At 30.9% G+C, this 13225-nt stretch overlaps 2 protein-coding genes across 2 annotated transcripts in view; both read right to left on the minus strand.

Annotated features, from left to right (window-relative positions):
- Positions 1-1188, minus strand: part of LOC105168360 (probable carboxylesterase 11) — a 2686-nt gene extending 1498 nt beyond the window's left edge. Inside the window, exon 1 of the mRNA XM_011088418.2 lies at positions 300-1188. Within this exon, the coding sequence (XP_011086720.1) occupies positions 300-1012 (713 nt within the window). The 5' untranslated portion in view covers positions 1013-1188. The remainder of the gene's footprint in view (positions 1-299) is intronic.
- LOC105168362 (serine/threonine protein phosphatase 2A 57 kDa regulatory subunit B' theta isoform-like) lies at positions 4811-8476 on the minus strand. The gene is made up of 2 exons (XM_011088419.2): positions 6484-8476; positions 4811-5440 (listed from the first exon to the last, which is right to left on the minus strand). The coding sequence occupies exons 1-2, from the start codon at positions 7681-7683 to the stop codon at positions 5111-5113; spliced, it is 1530 nt and encodes a 509-aa protein (XP_011086721.1). The 5' UTR covers positions 7684-8476; the 3' UTR covers positions 4811-5110.

The raw sequence follows: 13225 nt of genomic DNA on the forward strand, positions 1-13225 counted from the left end.
GGAAAGCATTGAAAACAGTAAAAACAAAGTTGAATGGGACTCATAATACAGCTGTCAAGTTTAATTCTACTAACCATGTAGCATTTACCAATGACTTAACACTTCAGGAAAGAGGATCACTTAATCATGAACTTGCACAAGTCCATACAATCGAAAAAGATTCTAACTAATCAGGAGTTCTACATACAAATTCACACCATTTTCGACTATAGCAATACGAAGAAGCATGTATAAAACTTCATTCTTTTTTCCACATATATTTTCACAAGATCATCTTAGCTTAGGATCAAAACATATACCTAGATGGATCTCCATGAGCTGCCAACCACGGCTCAACCATCGACGCCCCAAATCCATCAACAATCTGTCTTCTCCCCCCATCTTCTCCCCCTATACCTCCAACTCTCCCATTCGCCCAAGACCGATCACACTCAGCCAAATTCGCCTGCTTCCCCAACCAATTCAGGACTTTCACCCCATCATCAAAAGCAGCTGGATACCTACTTTCCGGCGCCAACCTATACCCCACTGCAACCACCACCGCGTCGCACAATTTCGCTATCCTCCTGCAAAACACATCGTTCGCTACCGTATCACTTCCACCGCTTACCCACCCTCCACCGTGGAACTGCAAAATAACGGGCAATTTCCGGCAATTCCGCCCGTTTTTCTCAGGCGAGTACCCACCATAAACAACCCCATTATCCGAAACTTTCTTCAAACTCCTGCTCATCGGAACCCTGACTCTAAGATCCGGAACTGATTTACCCGAAATTATGGCTGAATCAGGGAGGAAAATCCGCAGCGAAAGGGAAGTCGCGGGGTCGATGTGGAGGTCCTTAGTGGCAACACCGTCATCGGAAAAACATGGGTTCGCGGCAGCAACGGCCTCATCCGGCCGCGAAACAACACCATATGGGTTCCGAGTATGAGATTCAAGCAGAGCTTGTAACTTGCGCTTGAGGAAGAATTTGAACAAGACGCTGTATAGCTTCACCGTTATGCTCGGCATTTCCGATTCACACGCAGAAATATCTGCAAATATCAAAGAAAATACCGCATTTATACGTCTGCGAGTGGACTATGACTTGCAAAGCTTTGAATTCACATGGAAGAAAAACAGAGAGAAGACTGGTTCAATTCTCTCTCTATGTGACGAGAGCTTCTGGAGACGGAGAAATTTCAAGAGAGATAGAGAGAGAATATGACGGCGGTAACACGGAGGTGCCAAGCTGGACTCTTGGTGCATTGATTAGTTGTACACATGATTACAACTCACTCAGCTGCCCATTGGCGCTTTGGAACTGCACCGATGTGTTGCTGTTCATACTATGTTTTGTTGGAATGAAAAATATGATTATAAAAAAAAGTTGGAAGTAAAACAAAATATCATAAGAGAGAATTTAGGGTTTAGTCAGAAAAAAGATAGAGATGAATTAAAACTTAATATATATGAAATTTTTTGAAGTCTAATCTTGTTTTTGTTTAAAATTGAGTAAAAATATAAAAGTATAATATCAAAACGATAATAAATATATATTTTTTTATTTTTTTCTTTATTTTTTTTCATTTCCACTGATAATACCGTATATAATCACTAAAGAAAAAAAAACAAAATCGCTGAAAAACTATTGCATTGAAATCAACAATGAATGTTTTTATTAGTAAAAAATATTCTTGATTTTGTTTGATAAATATTTTTATTAATCAAGTTTTTCAAATTTTCGCTAAATAGCATAAAAATTTCCGATGTTTTAAAATTTTAATTAAAAATTCATATTTTAAAAATAGGTGAAAAACCCCCCTCTATTTTATTAAACGTAATTTACTTGCTCATTTCTGTTAAATTGATTTAACAACATTAATTTTTTCTCTTCATATGATCGCTATGCTCTTTTTATTATATATTTTAATGATCATTGAATATTTTTTTAATTAAATAATATTCGTCAAATCTAATCAATTAATTTCAATCAGAGGGGGTGTTTCTCCTGCAGATGGGAGCGGCGGCATTGCCCCCAAATCTGGCGACAACGACATCGTCCAGATAAAAAAAGAGGGCAAAGGCGACAAGTGGAAGTATTTTCTTATAATTTAATTTTCTCGTACCAAATAAGTTAAAATATTTGAAATTTACTTTTCTTTCAATCTTACTAAACAACTTGAAGGAAAACTATTATTCTTTTGATCATCCTCCTTATTTTCGCTTTCTTTTTCCTCCCATTTGGACTGAACGAATCCTTAATAATGATAATAATTGATATATTGTAACAATAGTTATTGATTAATTATATTTTATTTAAAATTGATAACTTGATTTTATTCGCTACAAGTTGCGCTCAGGAACTACATTCGGCCACTTCTCTGTGATCACCCCATTCGTGACAGATCCAACTGAGTGTTCATATTGCACGTTGGTACCGATAATCGATGCCCTAGCACTGGGATAAACTCACGAGTGTTTTATAATAGTAGTTATTGATTAATTATACATATTTAATATTAGTAAATTATAATATATTGATTATTAATAATTAAAATTATTTATGTAACTGTAATCAATTCACTTGAAACAAATTAATTATTAAGAATTGTAATGTCACATTATTGAATTGTTGTTTTATATAAAAAAGATAATCTTTAGTGGAGGATTTTTTTTTTTATATAAGAATAGAGTGCTTATTTTGGTAATTTTTGGGAAAAATAAAAAGAAAAATCAATGTTGAATAATAAAGTAAACTTTTTTTTGTGAAATTGCAAGAGCAAATAAGATTCAAAGGAGTAGGAAAAACTTTCAAATTACAAACATAGTGTTTGGATTCATTTTCTGAGTGTTTCTTTGTGTTTTGTGGAGATAGAGAAAGAAAAATAAAGATAAATAAAGATAAATAAGTGTGTTAGAGATAGTATATATGTTTGGATTTATTTTTGGAGATCATTTAAAATAAGTTTTATATGTTTAATATTGTGTTTTGGGAGATAAAATTACTATTCATTGACAAAGCATTGTCAAATCATGTCTTTTTTATATATATCTATGTATATGTGTGTGTGTGTGTATATATATATGTATTAATGCTAAAACAATTAAAAATACATAAATAAGATGTTTTTGAATAATGACAAACATTGAGTATGTTCTGACTTGTCTCGAAAATAATTTGAAAATAAAAACAAACATAGTGAAAGAGTTTCATAGCTTTTACATATTTAAATTATAAAAACAGCATTATAACTTGAAGTAGGGTATATTTCAAATTACAAATTATTGATTCTAATTTCTACCTGTCAGCTCAGTTGATAAGGATAGACCACTTCTATTTAAATATATTTGTGAAATCAATTTCGCTCTATCAATATTATGATTGTATTTTAATATCGACAGTGGAATGAATTGGACCGAAATAAAGATCCACCCCCACTTTGTTTAAGAAAATTTGGATTAGGACCCACCTCGCGAGTTCATGGCGAGTCCGCAACAAAATTTGGGATCCGTCCAGTACAGAACGAGTTCATAAAAATCAAACTCAAACCTATATTTATACTCGTTTAGATGGACGAAACCCGTCCCGAATGGACCGGTAAATAGTGAATATTCTTAAATTATTTTTAAGTAAATGATAGATTTAGTCCCAATAAAAAATTAATCAATATTTTATATGTAAAAAAGTTAGAACCATGCTTAATAATTAGAATTTTTTAATGTAGTACACATAAACAAATACTCACACCGAATCTATAATTAAAAATAAATAAAAATTACATAAAACTAACTCATGTTTTTTCGATAACAACTATTTTACAATATAATAGAGTTTAAATCAATTAATAAGATTTAACTCAGTTGGCGAAGTTAAAGCCTCATAATCTTAGAGGTTATGGGTTCGAACTTTACCAGGTCCATGAGACGTTGTCTCCTATATAGTATAGGAGTTGTTATCTACTATTAATAATAGTTTATCACTGTTACCTTAAAAAAATAGAAATGAGATCATCATGTCTATATCCTAACAAAATGTCAATTCAAATTTATCTACTTGATACTTTGGAAAAATCAAAGCAGCCCAACTATTATTCCTAACCCCAATTTCAAACTTGTGGTCAATAAAATTATAATAATTATATTTTTCTAGAGATATACCATAAAGTCTTTAATTATACCATTTTATTCCCAAACTTCTCAATTTTACTTTATTCACTTGGTATGTTGATCCATCCAAAAATATTAGTCAAATTGGATAGGATTTCACCAACAATTATTGATCATCTTGAAATTCATAGGTACAAATATATATATATATATATATTATTTATTAAGTGTAAGCATCTTAAAATAAATAACTTTGGTTATTAATTCTATAGTTCTTATAAGTTAATTATTTTATTTTATTTTTTATTTAGTTTGATAAACACAATAAAAAAATTAAATATACTCATGCATCGAGTATGCTCCCTTTGCTCGTTTAGAGTAAGGCTTCCTACGCGATTTTTGGGGTTATTTTTAGGGTAATTCTGATTGGTTTAGAAAAATAAATTTGGAAAATATAATATTTCGAGAAGTACATTAGGAAAAATAATAAAACTTTGATATTGATTTTGAGAATTATTCAATTCTTACAAAGATGAATCTGAAAAGTATGATCGTGGGTTCGATTTCCTTTATTGATATAACAAAAACAATATAAAACTTATAAATAATCCTGTAAGCAACCTATAAATCCGTAGGCATATCCTGATCCGTGGTAATGATCGGGCTGCAGGCACTCAAATTTTTTTGTAGAAAAGAATAAGAAAACAACATATATTTGGACAAACTCTTCCAACAACCATAAATCAATCTCAAATAGATGGTACAAAATTGCCATCTTCAACACCAGTCAAGTTATTTTTATATCTTCACACTATAAATGGATGCTAAAATACACAAGCAAATTAAACAACTAGAATTTGGCACGTCTCGATGCCTAAACGGCTACGCCTACCCTCTAACCAGACTCGTCCCCACCCTCATGAAAAAAAGAAAGAAATGTACGAACAAACTTTAAAGAAAAAAGTAGAAAAAGATGGATGAAAAGGAGAAGCAAAGAGGCGATTTGAATTCAAGTTGTGTTCAAGGGACAAGAATAGGTTGATTACTTGCAGCCTTCTCTGCAGCAACTTCTTCCAAGCGTTTCCATATCGCTTCACGTCTCTCTTTGACCTCGTTTTCCTTTGCTTCATCGTTTTGAAACTTAATCTGGCATGACTTGAATAGGTCAGGGTCGAGGTCGTAGAAGATCTTGCGAACATTCAGAGTCAAGCTGTGGACAGCCTGGTTCCAGTGGTGTCTAGCGTTTTTCTCTAACGAGGGGAAGATTATGGGAAGTATAACCTTGCGGTTTTGCTTGATCAGGTTCTCGATGTGGTCGTTGTTCCACAAAAACAAGGCCCTCTCTGCCACCTAAATGAAAGAAACGATAATTGGGTTGATATGTAATAAATCAAATAAGGCGACCAAAGAGTGAAACTGAAAACACGTAGCCATGCAATAATCTTGAGCGTTATACAAGTAAGAAGACTCTAACGACCCATTAATGCAAATACAATTTCTGAAAATTATTAGATTAAGTAATCTAACTTTCCATTAGAATACAACTTGATGCTTAATGAACTAAATTCTACAAGCAACAGTTACAATGCTAATGCACAAAAATGGAAATGAAATCAATATTAAAAGAGAAAGTGATTTCTTAAAACCACACCAGCTCTCTACTATCCTAGAAAGCATACCATTACTTTAGAAAGTTGGTTTCACCGTCATCGAACCATACTAACCTTAAGTCTGTCTCATTAAAAAGTCATCATTGACAACTATACTTTCAAACAATCGTGAAACGACCACCAACGAAACCCTCAAAAGTTGCCTACCACAAAGAATTAACTAATTCATAATGAATCTCCTACCAACTATTATCACCAGCCAATGCAGCTGTGAGCAGTCATTATCACAGTAGATAAACTGAATAATTATTGCAATCACCTCCTCTATCCCAAGTACTTATCCAAGGACGAAGGGCCAGATATGCAGTGTCATTATTCGATCATTTGAGACAGTTCCGTTCTCCAAGTTAAGTAAATGAATTGAGTAGAGATTATTTCAAGAATGCAATCATTCATAATGGAAAATGATAATCACTCCTTATAATTAATTGGACGCATTTCATAAGAACAGGGTGAAATAGAATCAAAGCTCAAAAACATGACATATTGCATAACATATACATATATATATATATATAAACACACACCTAGTTCAATTAATCTTAGAACCCCTTCATGGGAATATTATTAAGGTGAGGTCCGTTACCAAGGACATGGTAGTATATAACAGCACTTGAAGGTTATACCAAGCACATAAAGGGTTCTGAAAGGATATATATGCTGCAAATATACAAAAGTGCTAAAAAGAGAAAGAGAGTGGTAATAAAATGGCATAATAGATACCTGAAAGTGCAAACTATTCAAGCTATGTGAAATTTGATGAAACAAAGGTACCATGCAGCGTTGGAATTCTGGTGCCTGCGTCGCTTCTAAGACCTCCTCCAGCTCGTTAAGAAAGAGAACTTCCTTTGAGCTGTTGGTAACTGGCCAATATTTTATCAGTCCCCTGATAATAATATCAGCAAGCTTGCAGTCTTTCTCTACAAATTGTGTAATACAATAGGATAATTGTTGATGGTACATAGCCAAACATTTCGGTTTATGCAAGGGAATCAATGTTCGCACAAGAAAGAGCTTATGCTCTTCTTTAAGAGGCAAAGCAAACCCATTAATTATGCTGCCAAGAACTTCAAGAAATTCAGCGACGCCATTATGTTTCTCCGTCTCAAAAATAAAGTGATAGAATATGTTATTGATAGCTTTCCTTATGAACGGCCGATGCACCATGAATTTTCCATAGATGCGGTGTAGTATTGTTTTCAAGTACTCCCTCTCCCTGGGATCTTCAGAGTCAAAGAGATCAAGCAATTTCAGAACAAACGAATGATCAATATATCTTTTGGCAATCTTGGCATCAGTTTCTGGCGAAGCAACAAACCTCAGCAAAAATTCATACACAACCTGCAAATGAGGCCATGCAGGATCCATTGCAGGCTCATCCTCTTCCAAATCAACGCCATCTACCAGCTTGTTCTCCCTTGGCTGAGGAGTAAACTCTCTAAAGATATTCACTGACACCATCTTAACAACTTCCTGCATTACCGTTTCGGTAAATTTCCCAGTTGTAGAAGTCATATACTCCACTAACTCTAACAAAGTCTGTCGCTTGATCTCTTTTTCTTTAAGGTTCTTTGTAGGGTCAGTAAAGTCAAATTCGACACAGCACATCTTAACCTTACGGATAAACAAGAGCTGCTTTTCAGAAGTGGGAACATCTCTAAAACTCGGTAGTGCTTCATATGAAGCAGAAACTAAATTTCCATTCAATCTCGAGTTCTTATCCCGAACAAACTTGTCTTCTGTGTTATTTCCAATGCTTAAAACAGAATACGGGGCTGAAATAACGTCGTCAACTGCACTGCTTAATCTTTTGTTTCCTCCTTCACTTCTCTTTGAAGTAGTCAAAGAACTTGAAGATGGACTCGGCTCTCCAGCATATTTAGAATGCTTCCGAGGAATCTTTCCAAATATCTGTTTGATCATATTTCAATTAATTTACCCCAATCCGACCCTCCAAAATCTCACAAAGAACGATGATATATCCAACTTGAAGTAGACACCAAATGTTATCTTGAGAGGCTTTTATTCTTTCAACACAAAACCCCAAAATCAGACGCCCAAAGTCAGAAAACTGAACGATGATCAAGTTTCAAAATTTGGACACACCAATTACTTGCATATATGCCAAACCTTCAGAAAATCAAGCAAGATTCAAATTTCCCCTATATTTTCAAAGAAAGGGGATTAAACATACCCCTTTTTTCATCAAGAAAAATCAGCGAAGCCACCATAAAAAAAGCTACTCAAACTGCAGAAACCACTCTCAACCAAAGATCAACAAAATCCTACTAATGCCTCAATCAATCCAAATAACCCAACTTCCCCTTCACACCCTTTACCAAAATTTGCCACTTTTCACTAAAACTAAAGCATAAAGTTCGAGCCTTTTGACTTAAACTCGAAAACCCATACTTAAATCCACTTCAGAAACACACAGCAACAAACATTCAGCAACTTGAATTATCCCAATCCAAGTACAACAAAATCTATAAACGAAGCACAAATTTTCGCACTCGATAATTTCACCAAATGGATAAAAGCTAAGAGGAAGCAAGAATATGCACAACAAAGGGGGAGTAGCAAGCGCTTACTGCAGAGGAATTGAGAACTAGGGCGAGTAAAGATTAACTATCATACGCTACGAACGATCAAAATCTCGTTCGCTTTGTTCTTGAAATTCCTCTCACTATCAACGTTTTAATTTTTTCTCTCTTTCGTTGTTGTTTTTTGACGCATAAATTCTTCCTTGTATTTATTTTCCAGTCACGCAGTTTTCCGGAATTTCATAATACTCCACTGAATTTGTCAAAATTGTACTTTTAGTCCCTCTTTTTTGACAAAATTTAATTTAAAATTAAATGATTGTGCATTTCTTTTTTGTCCTTTTTTCAAATATTTCATTTACAAATAACATAAAGTGGTACATATAAAAATTCTAAAAAGTTATTTCGTAAAGTGTTGCATACATTAGGTACCAACTCGATATCAATAAAATTTAAATATATACTGAACAAGCTAAACTAAAACAATAAACAAAAAAAAAAAAATACTTATACATAATAGGACCGTCTCATCAAGACAAAAACGATAGAGCACTGACATGGCCGATGGTGTTCGACATGTTCTGGTTACGATAATTTTTTTGATATACGTTATAAATTTATTAAATTCTTAAAATTTAATAAAAATCATACTGGCATAGGAAAGTTCATTCTACCTCATTTTTTTCCTTTGTACTTAATTTTGAGGTTATGGGCTTCTTTTATTTTTTTTTCAATAATATCATCATCTATAAATATTATTTATTTATATCCAATACCAAAACTAAAATTAATGACTTTCTTATTATAGTCGTAACTATTTTTCTATGAATTATTTATTAATGATGTATGTATGTACATGTATATGCTTATATTTTTTGTTATACAATAATTAAATAATTACGCTCGAAATGTATTATATTTTTTTTAAAAAAATTATATATTCCAGTATTTGTATTATATGACAGCATGTTATTATGTCTTTATTGGTTCATCATAAATAGTTATTTTTACAATATTATAGTAAAAATAAGTACTTGTCCGGCACATGTTACAATCGGGATAGAATTATTTCGTCTCTATTTTGACAAAAATTGGAGCAAAATATTTACCCATAATAGAATTATTTGATTACTTTCTAATAATATTTTATTTAACTATGGAAAAATACGTAATAATATAACTAATCAGGAGACGAAAAAAGAAAAAATTATAAGAAAAAAACAATAAAACATGAAAATAAGAAAATATAAAGACTAACGGCCGTTCGATTTAACAGAGCTATTGATTAAAGAAAAGGACTAAAAATGCATAATTATCAAAATCTTAGGACTGAATATGAGTAATCTGTAAATTACAGGACTACATTTGCAATACACATCTTATTTATGGAATGAGTGCAGAGAAGTACAATATTTACAATTAAATTCCCAGATTCCCAGTCTTAGCTGGGACAGTTTGGTCAAAGTCAACAGGCACCCATGGTGTGTTGCTGTGTTGGTGTAATTTTTGGACACATAAAAACTCTTACACATGTTGTTCTTGTGGTTTTTCTACTCTAAATCAACTTATTGTAGTTTCATATACAAATACCAAAATTTGCAAATTATTGTCTATTTAGGTTGGAGTTTCAGTTGTTCCTAAAAAGACACCTCACTATAAATCAAACTACTCATTTTTAATCAGTATAAGACACATATCAACATTAGATAAAAACACAAGTCAGTGTAATTTCTTAACTCTAATATTTTGTGTTTTTTCGAAACAAAAAACGAAATATAAATCGCTTCATTCGATCAAGGTAATTATGTTTTTGGGTAATGTTCGGAAAGCTAAAAATAATCGAAAATGTAATCCCAATTATAGGCAAAAGTTTTATTCATTGCTTTATGAATAGTAGTAAATATAATATTTGGGACGATTAATTTAATTATATTTAACTCAAATCCAAAATTATCATAAAATTATATTATATTGAACATATATCCATCACTTTGGACGTATTTTTTAAATAATTAATTGTAAAAAATCAATTTTCATTTTATTGATTTCTCCATTGTAAGAATTAATTGTGAAATAATTAATTCATTAAAATTGATATCTACAATCAATTACATTATACATATGATGACACTCATAAATTAATTATAATTACATCACATACTCAAAATCCTATCAAGTACATAAATAGTTTCAAGACACAAAGTATCACAAATATAATAAATTCCAAGCTGTTATTTATACTATTATAAAGAAAAGAGATATTATAGATACAAAGTGCCGATTTTGACATCGATGTACCAAATTTTTATAATACCAAAAATATCCTTTAATTTATAAGCTAACTAACTTATTCAACTTTCTATGTTTACATTAGCTTAACTATCCAATTAATATATTTCTATCTTATTTATAATGTATTCTGTTACGTAAAATATTATTTATTATATACACATAAAAATAGCATGCCACAATGCTAGTATAAATAGACACACACCTCCGTAGATTACTACCAAATAAAAAGTTTTGGGGCCTCGATATATGAAATTTTAGTTCTTATCAAATACTTTTTGGGTAGAATAAATTACATCAGCTTATGTGGTTTGATCTAATTATACAAATGTTTCATGTCTTTTATAAAATTATAAGTATAGCCCGTCAGAGTGTTGATGTAATGTACGTACTTTAGGGGCCTTTTGTTAAATTACAAGTGCATCTTTTGAGGTGATACCGATGTAATATACCTTAAAAAGAATTTATGTAAATTTTTTCTCCTAAGAAAATACCATCATAAACTAATACAATTACAACATTAGGGGGTGCATTTATAATTTTTATGAAGAACATGAGGTACTTGGTATAATTAGGCCTAACCTCAAGATGTTGTTGTAATTTATCCTTTTAATTATGGATAAATTATAATGAGTTCTCTTAAAATTTGTCATAATTACAAACATCCCCTCGTTGTTCAAAAATAACAAATATCCCCATAAATGTAATTGTCATCTAACAAATACGTCTCGTGACAGCTCATTATAAGAAAAATATATGTTAGACGACTAGAAATTATTCGTAATTTTTTAAAACAACAAATCAATAAATATTTATAATTATGATAAATTTTGAGAGAGTCGTTGTAATATTATTAAGGTATACAACAACCTCTCTTGAGTATTGATAGAGTATCAATAATTTCTCAAACAATAAGATGATAATCGTAATTATACCAAATTATAAGGTTCTACGTATAATTTACCCCAAAAGAAATTAACAGTGACATTCCACAAATTCCTACAGGAAGATCAACAATATCATATCTGATTTTACTTTTCTTTGTTACGTATTCATCTTGACTATTATCTACATATTTTCAATTCATAATTAGTAATTTTTGAAATTCGAATTAATCAATATTTGAGGAAATAAATAAATAGAGTAGGGGGACCATCATTTTCTAAAAGAAAATGAAATAAATCACAAACCACACATGTAGAAACAATTAGAGACCATTGATGTGACAAGAAAGAAAATGGGTGTGAGTAAAGCAGAGGAGGAAGATGAAGATGCCACTAATTTTATAATGATAGTTGTTGTGTCGCCTCGTTTCTACGTATATATAATAAATATATAATTTTTATATTTTAAAATATATTATAAATAAAATATATGAATTAAATAGTTAAATAAATGTAACATCTGAAAAATTGAATAAATTAATTATTTTATTAATTGAAAAGTATTTTTGAGATCAGAAAAATTGATACAACAGTGTCAAAGCCGTTATTTTGTATTTATAGCACTTCTTTTGTTTATAATAGTATAGATAGATAATATCAAAACAAGCCAAGATCAATGCTCTTTAAAGCACACGATTTAAGGTACTTTATCTTATTTTTTATTTATTTATTACTGATGCAAAAATACAAAATTAAATATATTCGAGGGTCTTCAAAATGTATATACATATCTTTATTTTTCTCTCTTTTATTTTATTGTAACAAAAAAAATTAAAAATAAAACCAACAAAGCGATTTTTGGTATGATCCAATCCAACTCAATTTTGACCTATATAGGATAAGAAAATCTTCATATTATTGACCAATCTTATGAACCTACATAATAAGAATCATATCAAATATGACTTTCCTAGAAACCAAAAAAGTAAGAAATGCATTTTGCTAAAATTCCAACAACAATTTTGTGCAATTTTGACTACTTTTTGGACCTTTCTTGATTTAAAATGGAAAAGACTTCATTAAAATCAATTCCAAAAATTCTAATAGTAATGCTTTCATTTTAATTTAATTTCTACAAAGTAGATCGAATTTTCTATTCCATTCAATATGTGTATATTACATGACAAAGATTACATCGTATGTATTTATATTTTTTTAAAAAATATTGTACACTGTACAGTATATATTAAATAAAATAAAAGATACAATAAGATTCGAAATAAAAAATTTAATCTGCAATTATAATAGAACTCAGCAAAAAGGAAAGAGAAAAAAATATTGTGAGGTCGTGAGTTCAAATTTCACCAAAGTGTGTGCGTCAAGTTACTTAAATAATAATTATTGTTGTTATATTGGATTTTGATAATTAAAGTTTATGATATAATCTTAGTCGTGGAAATAAAGAATGAATTGCTAAAGCAAGCATCCATTAGCATCAAACTTGAGGAGTGGAGTGTGTGGACACCTTTTCAGTTGGCAGCATCTCCATATATTCCTCATACTCCATCACTACTCCCACAGCCACCACCACAACAATCCTTACAAGCAAGCAAGAAATCCCACCAAATTTCTTGGATCCCTAAAGCCAAATATTTTCATTTCCTTCACCAAAGAATTCAATAATCTTTAAACAAAACCCCCTCAAAAAAAAAAAAAAAAAAAAAAAAAAAAAAAAAAAAAAAAAAAAAA

This window comes from Sesamum indicum, linkage group LG8 (assembly GCF_000512975.1).
Source record: "Sesamum indicum cultivar Zhongzhi No. 13 linkage group LG8, S_indicum_v1.0, whole genome shotgun sequence".
In the NCBI taxonomy this organism is placed as follows: domain Eukaryota; kingdom Viridiplantae; phylum Streptophyta; class Magnoliopsida; order Lamiales; family Pedaliaceae; genus Sesamum; species Sesamum indicum.